Raw genomic sequence first — 23614 nt, 5'->3', positions numbered from 1 at the left:
TGCTATTCCTAACCCTAACCCTCTCTGGTTCCTGCTATTCCTAACCCTAACCCTCTCTGGTTCCTGCTATTCCTAACCCCCACTGGTTCCTGCTATTCCATTCCCTCTCTGGTTCCTGTTGGAAATAATTTGCAATACAATGCATGAGACCACAGTGACACAGAACTGTAGGATGTGTGTGTGTGTGTGTGTGTGTGTGTGTGTGTGTGTGTGTGTGTGTGTGTGTGTGTGTGTGTGTGTGTGTGTGTGTGTGTGGGGGGGGGGGGGTGTGGTTTGGCCACAGTGACACTCCGAGCTGTAGGATGTGCGTCTCCCGGGTCGACTGACCAAGTCCCTTTGGTGCCGACCAACCATCAAAGGCCTGGTTTGTGTTTGTGATTGTGTGTGTGTGTGTGTGTGTGTGTGTGTGTGTGTGTGTGTGTGTGTGAGAGAGAGAGAGAGAGAGTGAGTGAGGGCCTGGTGGTTAGATCACCACAGCTACAGTAACACACTGTAACCACCACAGCTGCTGTGGTCCCCACTGGGAAGACGAGCCACAAATGAAAATGTGTGTGTGTGTGTGTGTGTGTGTGTGTGTGTGTGTGTGTGTGTGTGTGTGTGTGTGTGTGTGTGTGTGTGTGTGTGTGTGTGTGTGTGTGTGTGTGTGTGTGTGTGTTTAACTATACTTGTGGGGACCAGAATAGTCAACAAACATTTGAGGTCAAATGCTATTTTCTAGGGGGTTTAGGTTTAGGGTTAGGTTTTGGGGTAAGGTTTAGAGTTAGGGTTAGGAGTTAGGTTTAGGGTTAGATTTAGGTTTAAGGTTAGGTTTTGGGGTAAGGTTTAGAGTTAGGGTTAGGAGCTAGGTTTAGGGTTAGGTTTAGGTTTAAGGTTAGGTTTTGGGGTAAGGTTTAGATTTAGGGTTAGGAGCTAGGTTTAGGGTTAGGTTTAGGTTTAGGTTTAAGGTTAGGTTTAGGGTTAGGAGCTAGGGTTAGAGTTAGGGTTTTGACTTTGAATGGGACTGAATTTTGTGTCCCCACATAGCTAGTTGTTTAATTGCTATATTGTAATTACTTTGCCACCATGGCCTATTTATTGCCTTACCTCTCTTATCCTACCTCATTTGCACATGCTGTATATAGATTTTTCTACTGTATTATTGATTGTATGTTTGTTAACTCCATGTGTAACTCTGTGTTGTTGTATGTGTCGAACTGCTTTGCTTTATCTTGGCCAGGTCGCAATTGTAAATGAGAACTTGTTCTCAACTGGCCTACCTGGTTAAATAAAGAACTTGTTCTCAACTGGCCTACCTGGTTAAATAAAGGACTTGTTCTCAACTGGCCTACCTGGTTAAATAAAGGACTTGTTCTCAACTAGCCTACCTGGTTAAATAAAGGACTTGTTCTCAACAAGCCTACCTGGTTAAATAAAGGACTTGTTCTCAACTGGCCTACCTGGTTAAATAAAGGACTTGTTCTCAACTAGCCTACCTGGTTAAATAAAGGACTTGTTCTCAACTGGCCTACCTGGTTAAATAAAGGACTTGTTCTCAACTAGCCTACCTGGTTAAATAAAGGACTTGTTCTCAACTAGCCTACCTGGTTAAATAAAGGACTTGTTCTCAACTAGCCTACCTGGTTAAATAAAGGACTTGTTCTCAACTAGCCTAGCTGGTTAAATAAAGGACTTGTTCTCTACTGGCCTACCTGGTTAAATAAAGGACTTGTTCTCAACTAGCCTACCTGGTTAAATAAAGGACTTGTTCTCAACTAGCCTACCTGGTTAAATAAATGTGAAATAAAATAAATAAAAAACAAGAATGTGTGGACTTGTGTGTTTCAAATCAAAATGTATTTGTCAAATTGTTTGTCACATGCTTTTTTAAACTCTTACTTACGGGTCCTTCCCGACAACGCAGAGAGAAAGAAAAATGAGAAATAATAGAAAAGTAAAACACGTAATAATATTAATAAATACACAATGATTAACGATAACTTGTCTATATTGTCACGGCCCCTCCTCTGCAGTGCAGGGGCGGTTCCTCCTGCAGGCAGAGGAGGGTCGTTAGTGATTGGAGCCACCTGGGCTCAGGGTATAAAACTGCTCCACTAACCTCTCTCTCTCTCTCTCTCCCTGCTCCTCCAGGTATGATCCTGTTTTGTTTGTTCCTTTGTAGGTTTACTTAGTTTCCACTCAGTCATGTTCACACACACATATTCACGCATCCATGCACCCTACCTACACCCTACATTATGACATTTCCACACCTCATTCCTTTTTCTTTTTTTAAAGTTAATAGTTTTGTTTTACAATAAAGAACCTTTTGAATTGGCCTATACCTGTTGTTGATGTCCCCTCATTTTTGCCACAGGCTATGAGCCGGCCTGTGACAATATACACGGGGTCCCAGTACTGAGTCTATATACACCAGTACTGAGTCTATATACACGGGGTCCCAGTACTGAGTCTATATACACAGGGTACCAGTACTGAGTCTATATACACGGGGTCCCAGTACTGAGTCTATATACACGGGGTACCAGTACTGAGCCTATATACCTGGGGTCCCAGTACTGAGTCTATATACACGGGGTCCCAGTACTGAGTCTATATACACGGGGTCCCAGTACTGAGTCTATATACACGGGGTCCCAGTACTGAGTCTATATACACGGGGTTCCAGTACTGAGTCTATATACCTGGGGTCCCAGTACTGAGTCTATATACACGGGGTACCAGTACTGAGTCTATATACACGGGGTCCCAGTACTGAGTCTATATACACGGGTACCAGTACTGAGTCTATATACACGGGGTCCCAGTACTGAGTCTATATACACGGGGTCCCAGTACTGAGTCTATATACACGGGTCCCAGTACTGAGTCTATATACACGGGGTACCAGTACTGAGTCTATATACACGGGGTCCCAGTACTGAGTCTATATACACGGAGTACCAGTACTGAGTCTATATACACAGGGTACCAGTACTGAGTCTATATACCTGGGGTCCCAGTACTGAGTCTATATACACGGGGTACCAGTACTGAGTCTATATACACGGGGTCCCAGTACTGAGGCTATATACACGGGGTCCCAGTACTGAGTCTATATACACGGGGTCCCAGTACTGAGGCTATATACACGGGGTCCCAGTATTGAGTCTATATACACGGGGTCCCAGTACTGAGTCTGTATACACGGGGTCCCAGTACTGAGTCTATATACACGGGGTCCCAGTACTGAGTCTATATACACGGGGTACCAGTACTGAGTCTATATACACGGGGTCCCAGTCCTGAGTCTATATACACGGGGTCCCAGTACTGAGTCTATATACACGGGGTCCCAGTACTGAGTCTATATACACGGGGTCCCAGTACTGAGTCTATATACACGGGGTACCAGTACTGAGTCTATATACACGGGGTACCAGTACTGAGTCTATATACACGGGGTACCAGTACTGAGTCTATATACACGGGGTCCCAGTACTGAGTCTATATACACACGGAGTACCAGTACTGAGTCTATATACACGGGGTCCCAGTACTGAGTCTATATACACGGGGTGCCAGTATTGAGTCTATATACACGGGGTACCAGTACTGAGTCTATATACACGGGGTACCAGTATTGAGTCTATATACAACGGGTACCATTACTGAGTCTATGTGCAGGGGTACGAGGTAATAGAGGTAGATATGTACGTATACAGCGCATTCAGGAAGTATTCAGACCTCTTCACTTTTTCCACTTTTTGTTACGTTACAGCCTTATTCTAAAATTGATTCAGTTATTTTCCCTCATCAATCTACACACAATACCCTATAATGAAAAATGTATAGGGTACTGTATATCACATTTACATAAGTATTCAGAGACAGAAGAATGGTTGTTCTTAACTGACTTGCCTAGTTAATTAAAGGTAAAATATAAACAAAAAATACAATTATAATTTAAAAAAATAAAAATAATAACTCATAAATCATTTTTAAAAAGATGGAGGTGAAACCAGAGAGGGTAACTATTCAGACCCTTTACTCAGTACTTTGTTGAAGCTTTTTTGACAGTGATTACAGCCTCAAGTCTTCTTGGGTATGATGCTACAAGCTTGGCACACCTGTATTTGGGGGGTTTCTCCCAATCTTCTGTTCAGATCCTCAAATCAAAATCAAAATTAAATCAAACTTTATTTGTCACATGCGCCGAATACAACAAGTGTAGACTTTACCGTGAAATGCTTACTTACAAGCCCTTAACCAACAGTGCAGTTCAAGAAGAGTTACGAAAATATTTACAGAATAAAGTAAAGTAAAAAAATGTTTTAAGTAACACAAAATTGTACATGTTAGTTGAGGTAATTTGTACACGTAGGTCCAAATCATGTCCAATCAATTGAATTTACCACAGGTGGACTCCAATCAAGTTGTAGAAACATCTCATGGATGATCAATGGAAACAGGATGCACCTGAGATCAATTTAGAGTCTCCATAGCAAAGGATTTAAATAGCTACATAAATAAGGTATTTCTGTTTTGTTTTTTTTATAAATTTGCAAAAATGTCTAAAAACCTGTTTTCGCTTTGTCATTATGGGGTATTGTTGGTTGATTGATGAGGGGAAAACTGTATTTAATACATTTTAGAATAATAACGTAACAAAATGTGGAAAAAGGGAAGGGGTCTGAATACTTTTCCAAATGCACTGTCCTTATTAAAGGAAGGAATGAAGTGATAGATAATAAACAGCAGCAGCCACGAGACAAAAAAAGGGTCAATGAAGATGGTCCGCGTACCTATTTTATTTTTTATATATAAAATATATATATACAGTTATAGTATAACTTCAAGTTATATACAGTACCAGTCAAAGGTTTGGACACACCTACTCAGTCAAGGGTTTTTTCTTAATTTTTTACTATTTTCTACATTGTAGAATAATATTGAAGACGTTAAAATTATCCAATAACACATATGGAATCATGTAGTAACCAAAAGAGTGTTTAACAAAAAATATATATATTTTACAAAGAAACCCTTATTTCAGTAGAGACCCTTTGCCTTTGCCTGAGAGCTTTGCAGACTCTTGGCATTCTCTCCATCAGCTTCACCTGGAATGCTTTTCCAACAGTCTTGAAGGAGTTCCCACATATGCTGAGCACTTACTGGCTGCTTTTCCTTCACTCTGCTGTCCAACTCATGCCAAACCATCTCAATTGGGTTGAGGTCTGGTGATTGTGGAGGCCAGGTCACCTGATGCAGCACTCCATCACTCTCCTTCCTGTTCAAATAGCCCTTACACAGCCTGGAGGTGTGTTGGGTCATTGTACTGTTGAAATACAAATGATAGTCCCACTAAGCGCAAACCAGATGGGATGGTGTATTGCCGCAGAATGCTGTGGTAGTCATGCTGGTTAAGTGTGCCTTGAATTCTAAAAAAATCACTGATAGTGTCACCAGCAAAGCACCATCACACCTCCTCCTCCATGCTTCACGATGGGAACTACACATGCGGAGATCATCCGTTCACCTACTCTGCGTCTCACAAAGACACGGCGGTTGGAACCAAAAATCTCAAATTTGGACTAATCAGACCAAAGGACAGATTTCCACCGGTCAAATGTCCATTGCTCGTGTTTCTTGGCCCAACCAAGTCTCTTCTTCTTGTTAGTGTCCTTTAGTAGTGGTTTCTTTGCAGCAATTCGACCATAAAGGCCTGATTCACTGGGTCTCCTCTGAACAGTTGATGTTGAGATGTGTCTGTTACTTGAACTCTGTGAAGCATTTATTTGTGCTGCAATCTGAGGTGCAGTTAACTCTAATGAACTTATCCTCTGCAGCAGAGGTAACTCTGGGTCTTCCTTTCTTGTGGCGGTCCTCATGAGGCTGGTAACTCTAATGAACTTATCCTCTGCAGCAGAGGTAACTCTGGGTCTTCCTTTCCTGTGGCGGTCCTCATGAGAGACAGTTTCATCATAGCACTTGATGGTTTTTGCGACTGCAATTGAAGAAACATTCAAAGTACTTGACATTTTCCAGATTGACTAACCTTCATGTCTTAAAGTAATGTTGGACTGTCATTTCTCTTTGCTTATTTGAGCTGTTCTTGCCATAATATGGACTTGATCTTTTACCAAATAGGGCTATCTTCTGTATACCACCCCTACCTTGTCACAACACAACTGATTGGCTCAAACGCATTAAGAAGGAAGGAAATTCCCCAAATTAACTTTTAACAAGGCACACCTGTTTATTGAAATGCATTCCAGGTGATTACCTCATGGAGCTGGTTGAGAAAATACCAAGAGTGTACAAAGCTGTCATCAAGGCAAAGGGTGGCTACTTTGAAGAATCTCAAATATAAAATATATGTTTAACACTTTATTGGTTACTACATGATTCCATATGTGTTATTTCATAGTTTTGATGTCTTCACTATTATTCTACAATGTAGAAAATAGTAAAAATAAAATCCTTGAATGAGTAGGTGTTCTAAAACTTTTGACCGGTAATGTATATATATTTGTTTTTATATTTTCCTTTATTATTTTCCCCTAACCCTACCACCTCTCCCCTAATTGGAGTAAACTAAATGGATAACAACACTTAGGCTTCTATTTCCAGCTTATACATACTATATAAATCCTACGGACACAGTATATTTTACACTAGTTATCTTTTGTTTGTTTTTAATCCCATCCTTCAGCTCCCCTCAACCCCTCCCATCTATCTCTGACCACCATCCAGTCCCATCCTTCAGCTCCCCTCAACCCCTCCCATCTATCCTTGACCACCATCCAGTACCATCCTTCAGCTCCCCTCAACCCCTCCCATCTATCTCTGACCACCATCCAGTCTCATCCTCCAGCTCCCCTCGACCCCTCCCATCTATCTCCAGTTGTGATTTCTATTTGCCATATATTTTTCTACTGTGCTGTTTCACAAAAGTTCTGAACCTTTTTCTCATAGTTTCTACAAATTGTAAATTAAAAGGTAAAATGTTTTGCTAAGAGTATTGTTATATTATTGATTGATTGACTATTACTTTTTAAATCACCCAGCAGTGTCATTTGCAGAATTAGCTCCAGGTAAACATTTAAATTATTCAGCCATTCCTGAACCTGCGACCAAAAACAGCCTACATAATGGGTAGTATCAAAACAAGTGATCAAATGATTCTGTCTTTTCGCAGCAGAATCTGCAGAGCTGGGAAGGCTGTATCCCCCATATTTATAACATTCAATTGGTTGCAAGAATTTAGTATAATAATTTAAATTGAAAAACTCCTGCGTAGGTTTGAGTATCAGTTCATAAACTACGTGCCATGGAATCGGTACATCGAATATATCTTCCCAACTATTTTGCTATCTATATGGCACAGCTGTACATGTTTGGTCCATAAATGAAACTGGTATACTTTTTTATTAATAACAATTCTCTTTAGCCAATTTTGGTCTGTTAACGCAGATCAAAATCCCCTTTCCATATTTTTGCTGTAATGCTCCAATTAGTTGGTTGTAATTTTGGGTAGAGCAGACATTTCCATATGTCTGTGTTAGCTGCATGTGTGACATCACTCCACCAGTCCTATTTATGATATCATTTACAAAGATTATTCCGTTTTTACATTTTATTTTCTAAAATATTATTTTGTTTTGTTTCTTCAACTAGTATATTTTACTTTAATGTTTGTTGTATTTGTTCTGTCTTTTCTGGTGGATTAAACTGAAATTGCAACCAACTTTCTATGGCTTAAAGAAAAAAAGAAAGATATTTTGGAGATGATTTCCTTTTCAAATAACCGAAAAGTGAGGAGGTTGTAATCTGAATAAAGGAAATAAGGCTTAAACATTTCACTATTTATTTCCATAGTTCTCTTCACAGTAATATTCATCCTTCTGCACCCAGAAAGCAACTCTATCCATCAGTCTCTGGTGTCAGTTTCAACTCTTATCCATCAGTCTCTGGTGTCAGTTTCAACTCTTATCCATCAGTCTCTGGTGTCAGTTTCAACTCTTATCCATCAGTCTCTGGTGTCAGTTTCAACTCTTATCCATCAGTCTCTGGTGTCAGTTTCAACTCTTATCCATCAGTCTCTGGTGTCAGTTTCAACTCTTATCCATCAGTCTCTGGTGTCAGTTTCAACTCTTATCCATCAGTCTCTGGTGTCAGTTTCAACTCTTATCCATCAGTCTCTGGTGTCAGTTTCAACTCTTATCCATCAGTCTCTGGTGTCAGTTTCAACTCTTATCCATCAGTCTCTGGTGTCAGTTTAATTTAGCCAAATAACAGTGGTAGGCAGTTCTTCTACTGTCAATACTATTGCTCTTTAAGTATTATTTTGTGTTTCTGGATAAACTATTCTTTCAGTTGGCGTAGCAGGTCACTCAATGGACATTATGTATGGACAATAACACCTTCATATGTTATGAATCGGACTGAAACCCAATCTCTCTCTGTCCTGAATTTACTCAGTAAAACCTGGGGTCTATTTTCAGAAGGTTACAATGTTAACAGAACATTTAGAAAGAAATACAAAGTCCACAGGCGCATCGATGACACAAGAGAAGAAAAGTACTAAAAAAGACACATCTCTCAATTTGACACCATATCCCTTGTTGATTGATAGGTTACCATGGGAGAACAAAGGGAGGAAAAAAAATGACTAAAATTCACCCAAACCATCAACAATCTGTCCTTATTCTGCAAAACAGATCCTTTAGTAATATTTTTTTTTAAGGTCTGCTCATTTCAGCCTGTGCGTATAGTAGGACCTACATACATATCTCTGTCCTTATTCTAAAAAAAGCAGAGCAAATCTTGATTCTTTTTTTAGGTCTGCTCTGCTCTACACTGTCACTACCCAGCTAGCACATAATGTTCTGAGAACCATTTGTTTCTTAGAGCTTGGTGAGAGCGTGGTTGTCCTAATGGTTATGTTGCATAGAACCTTCCAACAACGTTCTGGAAGTGGTGCAGGACATCCAGCTAGCACATAACATTCCCAAGAACCATATCTCTCAGGTGGGAATTTCAGTACTTCAGTATAACGTCTCCTACAGGTTTCCTCATCGTTCTATTTAAAATTATGTTCTCAGAATGTTCAGAGAACGTTAAGAAACAACGTTCTTCTGTGGGAATTTCAGTACTTCAGTATAACGTCTAATACAGGTTTCCTCATCGTTCTATTTAAACTTCCAATAAAAAAAAAACTGAAAAAAATGTGTAACGTTCATAGAAAGTTCTGAGACTGTTATTTAAAAAAATATACATTCTGTTCTCCACGTCAATAAAACTCTGTCTATCCTCTATCTTGTTAAGTGTGTTCAGGTGTGTTGGCCACACCCACTAATTGGCCACACCTGATTTTAATGAGCGCTAGTTTCCTTAGAAATGGGGTCTGTTTGAATAGACTAAAATTAACAGCTTTGTATGAGTTTTAAAAGAAAACATGTCCTGTTAGCTCCATCCTGGTGGTGTAGTGGACTAATTGCATGGATAGAGAACAGAAGATTAGAAATCTAATCTTGCTGAATCTATGCCACAATAAAAAAGTAATGAGTTTGCATGATTAATGCCAAAGTAAATAAATGTCCATGTGTCATATCTATACTCGGAGTTCAAAACAGTTGAACTAAGCCAGCAGTGTTATTAAACGTTTTCTTGAAACATGTTCTCAGAACATTAATAAAAACTCTCAGGAAAACTTTCAGGGAACCATAATAAAACATTCCGTTCTTAGAACGTTTAAAAAAAAAGAAAAAAAAAGAAACAAATGGGAACCCAAAAAACGTACGTTCCCACAACTTCCAAGGAACCAAATGTGCTAGCTGGGTATAGTCCCTCTAGAGATGTTGATCTGCGTCACTCCTCCTAGCTTCTTCTTCAGCCTGCGTTTCAATGAAAAGAGAACAGGTTCTCGAGGGGGACAGGGCTGAGTTCAAGCCCCCAGATGTCATCCACTCCCCCACCTGGACCCTCACACAACCTATCTATCCTCTCATGTGCAACATTTTATTTCTTTTTATTGGCCCATCCACCAATCCACACTCCCCTCCACCAATCCACACTCCCATTCACCAATCCACACTCCCCTCCACCAATCCACACTCCCCTCCACCAATCCACACTCCCCTCCACCAATCCACACTCCCCTCCACCAATCCACACTCCCCTCCACCAATCCACACTCCCCTCCACCAATCCACACTCCCCTCCACCAATCCACACTCCCCTCCACCAATCCACACTCCCCTCCACCAATCCACACTCCCCTCCACCAATCCACACTCCCCTCCACCACCACACTCCCCTCCACCACCACACTCCCCTCCACCACCACACTCCCCTCCACCAATCCACACTCCCCTCCACCAATCCACACTCCCCTCCACCAATCCACACTCCCCTCCACCACCACACTCCCCTCCACCAATCCACACTCCCCTCCACCAATCCACACTCCCCTCCACCACCACACTCCCCTCCACCACCACACTCCCCTCCACCAATCCACAATCCACACTCCCATGGCTTGGGTGGCTGGAGTCCCTGATGATCTTTGTGGCAGTATGACAGTATGTTCTCGATGGTGCTCCTGTAGAACACTGTCAGGGACCTCTGGGACAGGCCGAATTTCTTCAGCATCCTGAGGTTGAAGAGTCGCTGTCGTGCCTTCTTCACTACGGTGTCCGTGTGGTTAGACCATTTCAGCTTCTCTGGGATGTGTACGCCAAGTAATTTGAAGTTATTTAATTTTGTTCATAACAGTTAGTGCATTCATCTTATGATAGCTATGTGTAGGCTTGGGTGGTGTACTGTATACGGTGCATTCTGAAAGTATACAGTACACCACCCAAGCCTACTTTTTCCACAATTTGTTATGTTACAGCCTTAATCTAAAATTGATTTAATAAATAATAATAAAAATCGTCAGCAATCTACACACATAATGACAAAGCGAAAACAGGTTTTTCAAAATGTTTGCGAATGTATCAACAACATAAAAAGTATTCAGACGCTTTGCTATGAGACTCAAATTAGATCTCAGGTGCATCCTGTTTCCATTGATCATCCTTGATGTTTCTACAACTTGACTGGAGTCCACCTGTGATAAATTCAATTGATTGGACATGATTTGGAAAGGCACACACCTGTCTATATAAGGTCCCACAGTTGACAGTACATGTCAGAGCAAAAATCCAGTCATGAGGTTGAAGGACTTGTCAAGGCACAGATCTGAGGAAAGGTACCAAAACATTTCTGCAGTATTGAAGGTCCCCAAGAACACAGTGACCTCCATCACTCTTAAATGGAAGAAGTTTGGAACCACCAAGACTCTTCCTAGAGCTGGCCGCCCGGCCAAACTGAGCAATCGGGGGAGAAGGGCCTTGGTATTGAATAGGCATTCGACCGGTATGGTGGATAGGCCGAGGCTACATGTTGATTTAACCTGTCAATCATTACAGATTTATCATTCAAATAAATTATTACCATTATGCTGTTATATAGTTAGAATGGTAAAAAAAAAGTACAAAAATTATTGATTGTATATCTGATAAATAAATTATTGATTGTATATCTGATTGTATAAACAGACACAGGTCAAGTCATTATAATGGCGCAGTAAAGAAATTGGTGCGACCAAACCAAGTTGTGGTGCCATTCAACTGAAAAGGTTAGTAGCACCGGTGGGAAACCGTGAGTGTTGGGGTTGGTTCTGACCCTACTTCAGCTTGTTGTGTCGATTACATCCAATCTCCTCTCTATTTAAATGTAGATTTTATTTTGTATTTTGCTTAGACGTCTGTGTTTGGGATTTTAAATATTGAAGATTGCAGTGATATAACTAGACTGGTGTACACACACACAAGGCACACACACAAGGCACACACACAAGGCACACACACAAGGCACACACACACACACACACACCACACACCACACACACACAGCACACAGCACACACACACACAGCACACACACACACACAGACGCAGCACACACACACAGCACAACACACACACACACAGACGCAGCACACACACACACATAAATGCACACACTTTAGACGGGTGTACTGAGTCATCAAAGTTCCCCTTTAAAACTAACAGCTGTGACGCCGCAGTCAGAAGTGAGAGGTCAACCCTAAAAACTAAAAATGCTCAGTCAGGCACAATGAAGAGACATTTTTCCTCATAAAACAGACAAGTATGCACACACACATACACACTCCCTCCCTCTCTGTCTCCCCTCCCTCTCCCTCTCCTCCCTCCCTCCTCCCTCCTCCCTCTCTGTCTCCTCCCTCCCTCCTCCCTCTCCCTCTCCTCCCTCCCTCCTCCCTCTCTCTCTCCTCCCTCCCTCCTCCCCCTCTGTCTCCTCCCTCCCTCCTCCCTCTCTGTCTCCTCCCTCCCTCTCCCTCTCCTCCCTCCCTCCTCCCTCTCTGTCTCCCCGGACATGTACTAGTCTGTGGCGACCTAAATGCCAGAACTGGACAAGAACCTGACACCCTCAGCACACAGGGAGGACAAACACCTACCTGGAGGTGACAGCATTCCCTCCCCCATATGCCCCACTAGGCACAACTATAACAACATAACCAACAAAAACGGGTCACAACTCCTGCAGCTCTTTCGCACGCTGGGTCTGTACATAGTCATAGTTAACAATAATGACAAAATGGTTTGATAAAGAATGGAAAAACCTAAGAAAGAAATTGAGAAACGTATCCAATCAAAAACATAGAGACCCAGAAAACCTGAGTCTACGCCTTCACTATGGTGAATCACTAAAACAATACAGAAATACACTACGGAAAAAGAAGGAACAACACATTAGAAATCAGCTCAATGTAATTGAAGAATCCATAGACTCTAACCACTTCTGGGAAAATTGGAAAACACTAAACAAACAACAACACGAAGAGTTATCTATCCAAGATGTCTGGATAAACCACTTCTCAAAACTTTTGGCTCTATAACAAAGAACAAACAGTAAAAACATACACATTATCAATTACAAATCTTAGTATCAACTATTAAAGACTACCAGAACCCACTGGATTATCCAATTACCTTGAATGAGCTACCGGATAAAATACAAACCCTCCAACCCAAAAAGGCCTGTGGTGTTGATGGTATCCTGAATGAAATTATAAAATATACAGACAACAAATTCCAATTGGCTATACTAAAACTCTAACATCATCCTTAGCTCTGGCATCTTCCCCAATATTTGGAACCAAGGAACCTGATCACCCCAATCCACAAAAGTGGAGACAAATTTGACCCCAATAACTACTGTGGGATATACAACCTTGGGAAAATCCCCTGCATTATCATTAACAGCAGACTTGTACATTTCATCAGTAACAACAATGTACTGAGCAAATGTCAAATTGGCTTTTTACCAAATTACCTGTACGACAGACCACGTATTCACCCTGCACACCCCAATCAACAAACAAACAAACCAAAACAAAGGCAAAGTCTTCTCATGCTTTGTTGATTTCAAAAACGCTTTTGACTCAATTTGGCATGAGGGTCTGCTATACAAATTAATGGAAAGTGGTGTTGGGGGAAAAACAAACAACATTATAAAATCCATGTACACAAACAACAAGTGTGAGGTTAAAATTGGCAAAAAAACACACGTTTCTTCCCACAGGAAGAATACCTGACCACTGTAACTGACCCAAAATGAAGAAAGCTTTGACAATGTACAGTCGTGGCCAAAAGTTTTGAGAATGACACAAATATTCATTTTAACATAGTCTGCTGCCTCAGTTTGTATGATGGCAATTTGCATATACACCAGAATGTTATGAAGAGTGATCAGATTAATTGAAAAAGCTTGTCCGGAGAAGACAAGGTGAGCGCTACCATCAGTCCTGTGTCATGCCAACAGTAAAGCATCCTGAGACCATTCATGTGTGGGGTTGCTTCTCAGCCAAGGGAGTGGGCTCACTCACAATTTTGCCTGAGAACACAACCATGAATAAAGAATGGTACCAACACATCCTCCGAGAGCAACTTCTCCCAACCATCCAGGAACAGTTTGGTGACGAACAATGCCTTTTCCAGCAAGATGGAGCACCTTGCCATAAGGAAAAATAGATAACTAAGTGGCTCGGGGAACAAACCATCAATATTTTGGGTCCATGGCCAGGAAACTGCCAGACCTTAATCCCATTGAGAACTTGTGGTCAATCCTCAAGAGGCAGGTGGACAAACAAAAACCCGCAAATTCTGACAAACTCCAAGTATTGATTATGCAAGAATGGGCTGCCATCAGTCAGGATGTGGCCCAGAAGTTAATTGACAGCATGCCAGGGTGAATTGCAGAGGTCTTGAAAAAGAAGGGTCAACACTGCAAATATTGACTCTTTGCATCAACTTCATGTAATTGTCAATAAAAGCCTTTGACACTTATGAAATTGTCACGACTTCCACCAAAGTCGGGTCCTCTCCTTGTTCGAGCGGCGCTCGGCGGTCGGCGTCGCCAGTCTTCTAGCCATCGTCGATCCACTTTTCATTTTCCATTTGTTTTGTCTTATTTTTCCTCACACCTGGTTTCAATTCCCTCATTTACTTGTTGTGTATTTAACCCTCTGTTCCCCCCATGTCTTTCTGTGGGATTGTTTAATGTAGTGCTTGTGCGCGTTCCCCTGGACAACGGGTTATTTTGTGCCCATTTACTCGTTGTTCTGGATGCCGTTGGTTTTGCATAATAAATCTCCGGTTATTACCAAGTTCTGCTCTCCTGTGCCTGACTTCCCATTACGCACCCCGCTACAGAAATGCTTGTAATTATACTTCAGTATTCCATAATAACATCTGACAAAAATATCTAAAGACACTGAAGCAGCAAACTTTGTGAAAATTTATATTTGTGTTATTCTCAAAACTTTTGGCAATGACTGTACAGACCCAGTGAACATAGCCTTGCTATTGAGAAAGGCCGCCGTAGGCAGACATGGCTCTCAAGAGAAGACAGGCTATGTGCACACTGCCCACAAAATGCCAAATGTACGACCACATTAGAGACACATATTTCCCTCAGATTACACAGATCCACAATGAATTCAAAAACAAACCCCCTTTTTATAAACTCCCATATCTACTGGGTGAAATACCCCAGTGTGCCATCACAGCAGCAAGATTTGTGACCTGTTGCCACAAGAAAAGGTCAACCAGTGAAGAACAAGCACCATTGTAAATACAACCCATATTTATGTTTATTTATTTTCCCTGTTGTACTTTAACTATTTGCACATCGTTACAACACTGTATATAGACATAATGACATTTGAAATGTCTTTATTCTTTTGGAATTTGTTATGTTTACTGCTAATTTGTATTGTTTATTTCACTTGTGTTTATTATCTATTTGTCACGTCCTGACCAGCAGAGGGAGTAGTGGTGTAGTATTTTGGTCAGGACGGGGCTGAAGAAGTCTGTGTTTTGTCTAGTATGTCTGTTTCTGTGTTAGTCTTGTGGCTCCTGATCAGGAACAGCTGGGGATCGTTGTTCCTGATTGGGAGTCATATATTTAGGAGTATGTTTGTCACTTGGGTTCGTGGGTGGTTGTGCTAACACTGCTAGTCTTTTTGTTTGTAGTAAGCCTGTTAGCCTGTCGTGAGTTTCGTGTTTATTGTTTTCCTGTGTATACTTTGCTTTAATTTATTATTCTTCACATTAAAAGATGAGTATCCACATTCCGCCTGCAGTTTGGTCCATTCAACATGGCTTCAACGTTTATGACACTATTTCACTTGCTTTGCAATGTTAACATATGTTTCCCATGCCAATAAAGCCCTTAAATTGAATTGACAGAGAGGGAGGGAGGGAGGGAAGGGGGAGACAGAGAGGGAGGGCAGGGGGAGAAAGAGAGGGAGGGCAGGGGGAGACATAGGGAGGAAACAGAGCGGGAGGAGGAGTGAGGGGGGAGATGGGTGAGGAGGGGGGAGACGGATGAGGAGAGGAGACGGGTGAGGAGGGAGGAGACAGGTGTGGAGGGGGAGAAGGGTGAGGAGGGGTGAGGAGGGGGGAGACGGGTGAGGAGGCAGGGGGGTGAGGACGGGTGAGGAGGAGGGAGAAGAGTGAAGAGGGAGGAGACGGGTGAGGAGGGGGGAGACAGGTGAGGATGCAGGGGGGTGAGGAGGGGGGAGAAGGGGGAGATTGTGGAGGGGGAGAAGGGTGTGGAGGAGGGGGTAGGGGGAGAAGGGTGTGGACGGGGGAGAAGGATGAGGAGGGAGGAGACGGGTGTGGAGGGGGGAGACGGATGTGGAGGGGGAGAAAGGTGAGGACGGGGAGACCGGTGTGGAGGGGGAGAAGGGTGAGGAGGGGGAAGAAGGGTGAGGAGGGGGGAAAAGGGTGTGGAGGGGGAAACAACTCTAGAGTTAAATTAAGGGTTATGGTTTAGGATACAGAAACAACTCTAGGGTTAACTTCGGGCATTCATTCCGATTGGTTAAAAATTCAGCCATTCATTCCCGATTGGTTAAATTAAGGATTAAGGTTTTGGATTGGGTTAAATTCAGCCATTAATTAAAACTCGCCTTGCTAACTCATTGTGGATGGGGTGGCACAGTGGACCAAGCAGTGAGTTCCCGTTCCCGCTCCCAGCTTCCGCTCCCAGCTCCCGCTACCAGCTCCCGTTCCCGCTCCCAGCTCCCGTTCCTGCTCCCAGCTCCCGCTCCCGTACCCGCTCCCAGCTTCCGCTCCCAGCTCCCGTTCCCGTTCCCAGCTCCCGTTCCCAGCTCCCGTTCCTGCTCCCAGCTCCCGTTCCCAGCTCCCGCTCCCAGCTTTCGCTCCCAGCTCCCGCTCCCAGCTCCCAGCTCCCGCTCCCAGCTTCCGTTCCCGCTCCCAGCTTCTGCTCCCAGCTCCCGCTCATAGCTCCCGTTCCCGCTCCCAGCTCCCATTCATTCACATTTACATTTACATTCAAGTAATTTAGCAGACACTCTTATCCAGGGCGATTTACAAATTGGTGCATTCACCTTTTGATATCCCATTTCCGCTCCTAGCTCCCGTTCCCGCTCCTAGCTCCCGTTCCCGCTCCCAGCTCCCGTTCCCGCTCCCAGCTCCTGCTCCCAGCTCCCAGCTTCCGCTCCCAGCTTCCGCTCATAGCTCCCGTTCCCAGCTCCCAGCTTCCGCTCCCAGCTCCCGTTCCCGCTCCTAGCTCCCAGCTTCCGCTCCCAGCTCCCAGCTTCCGCTCCCAGCTCCCATTCCCGCTCCTAGCTCCCGGCTCCCGTTCCCAGCTTCCGCTCCCAGCTCCCATTCCCGCTCCCAGCTCCCGTTCCTACTCCCAGCTCCCGCTCCCATACCCGCTCCCAGCTCCCGTTCCTGCTCCCAGCTTCCACTCCCAGCTCCCGTTCCCAGCTCCCAGCTCCCGCTCCCAGCTTCCGTTCCCGCTCCCAGCTCCTGTTCCTGCTCCCGTTCCCAGCTCCCAGCTCCCGTTCCCAGCTCCCGCTCCCAGCTTCCGCTCCCGTTCCCAGCTCCCGCTCCCAGCTTCCGTTCCCGCTCCCAGCTCCCGCTCCCAGCTTCCGCTCCCAGCTCCCAGCTCCCGCACCCAGCTCCCGTTCCCAGCTCCCGCTCCCAGCTTCCGTTCCCGCTCCCAGCTCCTGCTCCCAGCTCCCGTTCCTGCTCCCAGCTCCCGTTCCCAGCTCCCAGCTCCCGCTCCCAGCTTCCGTTCCCGCTCCCAGCTCCTGCTCCCAGCTCCCGTTCCCAGCTCCCAGCTTCCGCTCCCAGCTCCCGCTCCCAGCTCCCGTTCCCAGCTCCCGCTCCCAGCTCCCGTTCCTGCTCCCAGCTTCCGCTCCCAGCTCCCGCTCCCAGCTCCCGTTCCCAGCTCCCGTTCCCAGCTCCCGTTCCCAGCTCCCGTTCCTGCTCCCAGCTTCCGCTCCCAGCTCCTGCTCCCAGCTTCCGCTCCCAGCGCATTGCAGTTTTTACTTTTGCCACTAGTGGACAGTTGTGATGGTGTCTACCGACGTCAGCAAAAAAAAATGAAAGGACACTCACGCCTCTGGAACCATATCCAGCTTCCTCTCACTAAGAGAACAGAGCTGCCCTCATCTAGCCGGTACCGCGGCATTCAGAGTTCTCTACTGTACTTCACAACCATGGATCATAAACGGATGTCATGTATTGTATTTATTGTGTGGATAATGTGTTCTGAATGTGTTCTTGTACACTTTCATCCATCCAATAGAATAGATGACCCGAGAAAGTTCAGATGTGTTGTAAGATCTCCCCCCAAACCAGACAACAAATAATATACACTTACTTCATTTTGAGTAAAAAAATTATAATAATAAAAATTTAAAAAAACTATCTACATTGTCTAAACAAATTGCACGGGATATGATGCATGGAAAGTATGTATTTTCCCCAGTGAGACAGAGAGACTAAAGCGTGTGACATTTTGTGAACGATCCGTTCCCCTCAGACACAATGAATCAATACCTTGAGCAATCTCCCCTGGCCCAGGAAGTGCTGTCAGGAACATCCTAAATTAAGACCTGATTAATTGATTGTCAGAGTCAGAGTGAGACGTCAATGAAGTGGATAAGAGCAGCATGGCTCAATTTGTGATACAGGTAACTGCCAAAAATAAAGGAAACCCCAACATAAAGCGTCTTAATAGGGCGTTGGGCCACCAGCCACCAGCCACCAGAACAGCTTCAATGCGCCTTGGCATAGATACCTGTATTTCAGACTACAACCAAGAACCTAAACCATACTAACTACCTAACTATGCCGACTTTTATACTGAAACACAAATGCTGTGCTTTCCAATCATATCTCTATGATCTGTTTCATGTCCCTAGATTAGGCAACCATTTGTTTTTTAAATATTCCTGAATTAAATATTTTTCTCAAATTGACTTGTATAGTTAATAACAATTATTTACTACATTATTTTTTTTCGTCAGCGTAACACTATAACTGTGCATTATTGTGGGTAACCTCAACTTAATCATTACATTTGCATCAGTTACTGTACAAATGTTTTTTAATGTTTAATAATACGTTTAAACACAAATTAAAATGTGTCTGTGACGCTCGAGTTGACAGTAAAATGATCAAACAGACATAAAACATACACATTACACATTGAATATGTATATTCCAGTTTGCCAGAACATTATTTCCGTTCGTCACCGTTTCACGGGATAAAGGATTTATTTTGCGAGCGGCACCTTAAGTCTCCAACGTTACTATACGGTGTGATCAATGGTAATTCCATGGTTTTTCAGTCAAATCAGTTGTGGTGAAACCGGTCTACAGCGGTGCAGGTCAACATCTCAACAAGCACCATCGGTCTACGTTAACCGACCTACACGTGGTGGACCGGGTGAGAAATATGGGCTATTTTCTTGGTAAACTATAGGACTGTGCATAAATCCTTATAATTCACTACATGATGCGGTACTCTACTCTTCTCTCCTCCTGTTAAATCCCCATGTTTCAGATGTTATCACTGATCAGTTATCAATCCTTTTGTCATTCAGAAAGTTTGATTTTTTTTTTTAAATTGTTATAGTTGCAATTGATCAGAATAAGACATTTGTGTTAACTATTAATAATCGTGCATTATCCATATGCAATTCTGATCAAGGAAAACATGTAAAACTAGAACCACAAAATCCCGTGTTCCAAGTCGTGGATAATAAAACGTTTTGGATTCATGCTCCCATTGATAAAGATCACATTCAGCAGGTTAACTGTTGTTGCACAGATAAAAAAGGAACTTACTTGATCCCAGAAAACAGTCCGTGATCCTTCGAAAACAGCTGGTCGAAGACGGACCATCTTCCATGTCTGCCGGTGAGCGAGCAGAGGGACAAGCTCCGGATAGAAACCAGGGTACCGTGCCTCTCTGATCAAACTCCCGCTGCTCACTACTACAACTGGAACGGTTGGTCCACAATGCTTGGAGATTATATGTCCTAGGTCCTAATAACCCGTGCCAACCGAGCCGGGAATACCGTGGTCGTGAGCAGTGCGTGGTCCGTTACCAGTACGGTAAACAAGAGGGTGTCCCCCTTCACTCGCCTTCCGAGGTGTAGATAAACGTCGGTTGGAAAGCCTCCTCTCCTCTCCTCGCCGTGGCAGCACTGAAGCAGTGAAAAGTACAAGATTAGGAAGAGAAAGAGCGCACGGTCTGGGAGGAAGGAGAAATGGGAGTGTACTGTATACACTCGACCGCGACGGATAAAATTAACCGGGAAGTGCAACGTACAGTTGGCGGCGACGCTGTACGCTGACTCCCGTCCGTCCCCCCCCGTCGCCCAGTCCAAAGCAAGCTGTTGTGTTTAGGCTAACTGATCCTGGGTGTCGCTGGGTTGCAGAAAGGGCTGAGCCACCGCCACACCACACGCCCGGCCAGTCGGCTACTCTCTGGAGACGGACGGGATGCTGTTCACACGAAAGCTGTCTCCAGATCGATAGGCTATGCGTGTTCAGGACTACAGCAGTGTGTCAGGAGCGGTAGGGGAGTGTATAGGCGTGTTTTCTCACGGTTGGTAACAATGTTTACATAAATCATTGGTTGGTAACCGCTGCTGTATCAGCCTATATCATCTATATTTTATTGATGTTAAAAGGCAAGACTTGGAGAATTCTCCACAAGAGGGAATAAGACAAATGGAATAGAATAGAGGAAGAATCACATTTGAATAGAATTAGCTATAGTCCCACTTTGCATTCTTTTTTTTATATGCAAACACAATGTACGCTTTGTCTCCAGCATTAGGCTAGTCCATATGCTACATAGCTAGTATAGGGCTTTGATTCAACATGGAAGAGTATATTTCTTTCTCTATCAAATTGTAGCAAAATCCAAATCAGAGAGTTGTTTGGCCTATATAGTGAAAATGAATAGTCTGGCCAGAGATACGCCAAACATTACACTGGTGAAGACCATGATGCACGACAAAGACAGCTAATCATTCTAAAATAAAGGCAGTCAGTCAGTCAGTCAGTCATTCTAAAATAAAGGCAGTCAGTCAGTCATTATAATATAAAGGCAGTCAGTCAGTCATTATAATATAAAGGCAGTCAGTCAGTCAGTCAGTCAGTCATTATAATATAAAGGCAGTCAGTCAGTCAGTCAGTCATTATAATATTAAGGCAGTCAGTCAGTCAGTCATTATAATATTAAGGCAGTCAGTCAGTCATTATAATATAAAGGCAGTCAGTCATTATAATATAAAGGCAGTCAGTCATTATAATATAGAAGCACAAATACACACTTTTATTCATCCGATTATATCTTCACATTCACAAAATAGCCCCTTAAAAAATATGAATGTATGAATGAATAAGTAGGCTGAATGCGCTTGATGACAGACAATTGTGATGCAATCCCGACGTCTGCACTCACACTTGAGGTATGTGTCAGTGTGTGTGTGTGTGTGTGTCAGTGTGTGTGTGTGTGTGTGGGGGGCGTATGTGTCTGTGTGTGTGACAGACAGAAAAGTTGTCTAACTGCTTAAACACACCCGACACATAACTACACATTTCAGTCATTATTTTGGAAACATTGCACATGATATTACCTCATCACACAAAAAAACAAAATACTGCAAAGTTGCTTAGGAACTAGAAGCAGAGCTGCCATGTCTGTTGGAACTAGAAACAGAGCTGCCATGTCTGTTGGAACTAGAAACAGAGCTGCCATGTCTGTTGGAACTAGAAGCAGAGCTGCCATGTCTGTTGGAACTAGAAACAGAGCTGCCATGTCTGTTGGAACTAGAAACAGAGCTGCCATGTCTGTTGGAACTAGAAGCAGAGCTGCCATGTCTGTTGGAACTAGAAACAGAGCTGCCATGTCTGTTGGAACTAGAAACAGAGCTGCCATGTCTGTTGGAACTAGAAACAGAGCTGCCATGTCTGTTGGAACTAGAAACAGAGCTGCCATGTCTGTTGGAACTAGAAGCAGAGCTGCCATGTCTGTTGGAACTAGAAGCAGAGCTGCCATGTCTGTTGGAACTAGAAACAGAGCTGCCATGTCTGTTGGAACTAGAAACAGAGCTGCCATGTTGGAACTAGAAACAGAGCTGCCATGTCTGTTGGAACTAGAAACAGAGCTGCCATGTCTGTTAGAACTAGAAACAGAGCTGCCATGTCTGTTGGAACTAGAAACAGATCTGCCATGTCTGTTGGAACTAGAAACAGAGCTGCCATGTCTGTTGGAACTAGAAACAGAGCTGCCATGTCTGTTGGAGCTAGAAACAGAGCTGCCATGTCTGTAGATACTGTAACCATCTGTAGATACTATACATCTGTAGACACTGTACATCTGTAGACACTGTACATCTGTAGATACTGTAACCATCTGTTGACACTGTAACCATCTGTAGATACTGTAACCGTCTGTAGACACTGTAACCATCTGTAGATACTGTAACCGTCTGTAGATACTGTAACTGTCTGTAGACACTGTAACCATCTGTAGATACTGTACATCTGTAGATACTGTAACCATCTGTAGATATTGTAACCATCTGTAGACACTGTAATCGTCTGTAGATACTGTAACCGTCTGTAGATACTGTAACCGTCTGTAGATACTGTACATCTGTAGATACTGTACATCTGTAGATACTGTAACCATCTGTAGACACTGTACATCTGTAGATACTGATCATCTGTAGATACTGATCATCTGTAGACACTGTAACCGTCTGTAAATACTGTAACCGTCTGTAGATACTGATCTGTAGACACTGTAACCGTCTGTAAATACTGTAACCGTCTGTAGATACTGATCTGTAACCGTCTGTAAATACTGTAACCGTCTGTAGATACTGTACATCTATAGACACTGTAACCATCTGTAGACACTGTAACCGTTTGTAGACACTGTACATCTGTAGATACTGATCATCTGTAGACACTGTAACCGTCTGTAAATATTGTAACCGTCTGTAGATACTGATCATCTGTAGACACTGTAACCATCTGTAGACACTGTAACCATCTGTAGATATTGTAACCATCTGTAGATACTGTACATCTGTAGATACTGTACATCTGTAGATACTGTAACCGTCTGTAGATACTGTACATCTGTAGATACTGTAACCGTCTGTAGATACTGTAACCGTCTGTAGTTACTGTAACCATCTGTAGACACTGTAACCATCTGTAGACACTGTAACCATCTGTAGACACTGTAACCATCTGTAGACACTGTAACGATCTGTAGACACTGTAACCATCTGTAGATACTGTTACCGTCTGTAGATACTGTAACCATCTGTAGACACTGTACATCTGTAGATACCTTACATCTGTAGATACTGTAACCATCTGTAGACAATTTAACCGTCTGTAAATACTGTAACCGTCTGTAGATACTGTTACCGTCTGTAGATACTGTTACCGTCTGTAGATACTGTAACCATCTGTAGATACTGTTACCGTCTGTAGATACTGTACATCTGTAGACACTTTAACCATCTGTAGATATTGTTACCGTCTGTAGATACTGTAACCATCTGTAGACACTATAACCATCTGTAGACACTATAACCATCTGTAGACACTGTAACCATCTGTAGACACTGTAACCGTCTGTAGTTACTGTAACCATCTGTAGACACTTTAACCATCTGTAGACACTA

At 43.3% G+C, this 23614-nt stretch overlaps 1 protein-coding gene across 2 annotated transcripts in view; it reads right to left on the bottom strand.

Annotated features, from left to right (window-relative positions):
* The window catches only part of LOC115201744 (cAMP and cAMP-inhibited cGMP 3',5'-cyclic phosphodiesterase 10A-like), a 155822-nt gene extending 135793 nt beyond the window's left edge, over positions 1-20029 (bottom strand). For both annotated transcript variants that reach the window (XM_029765611.1, XM_029765612.1), the window contains exon 1: positions 19740-20029. In XM_029765611.1, the coding sequence (XP_029621471.1) occupies positions 19740-19803 (64 nt within the window). In that variant the 5' untranslated portion in view covers positions 19804-20029. The remainder of the gene's footprint in view (positions 1-19739) is intronic.
* Between the last annotated feature and the right edge of the window lie 3585 nt (positions 20030-23614).

This window comes from Salmo trutta, chromosome 10, assembly GCF_901001165.1.
Source record: "Salmo trutta chromosome 10, fSalTru1.1, whole genome shotgun sequence".
NCBI lineage: Eukaryota > Metazoa > Chordata > Actinopteri > Salmoniformes > Salmonidae > Salmo > Salmo trutta.
The sequence above is the reverse complement of the archived record's forward strand: the minus strand, read 5'-3'. Positions and strand labels throughout refer to the sequence as shown.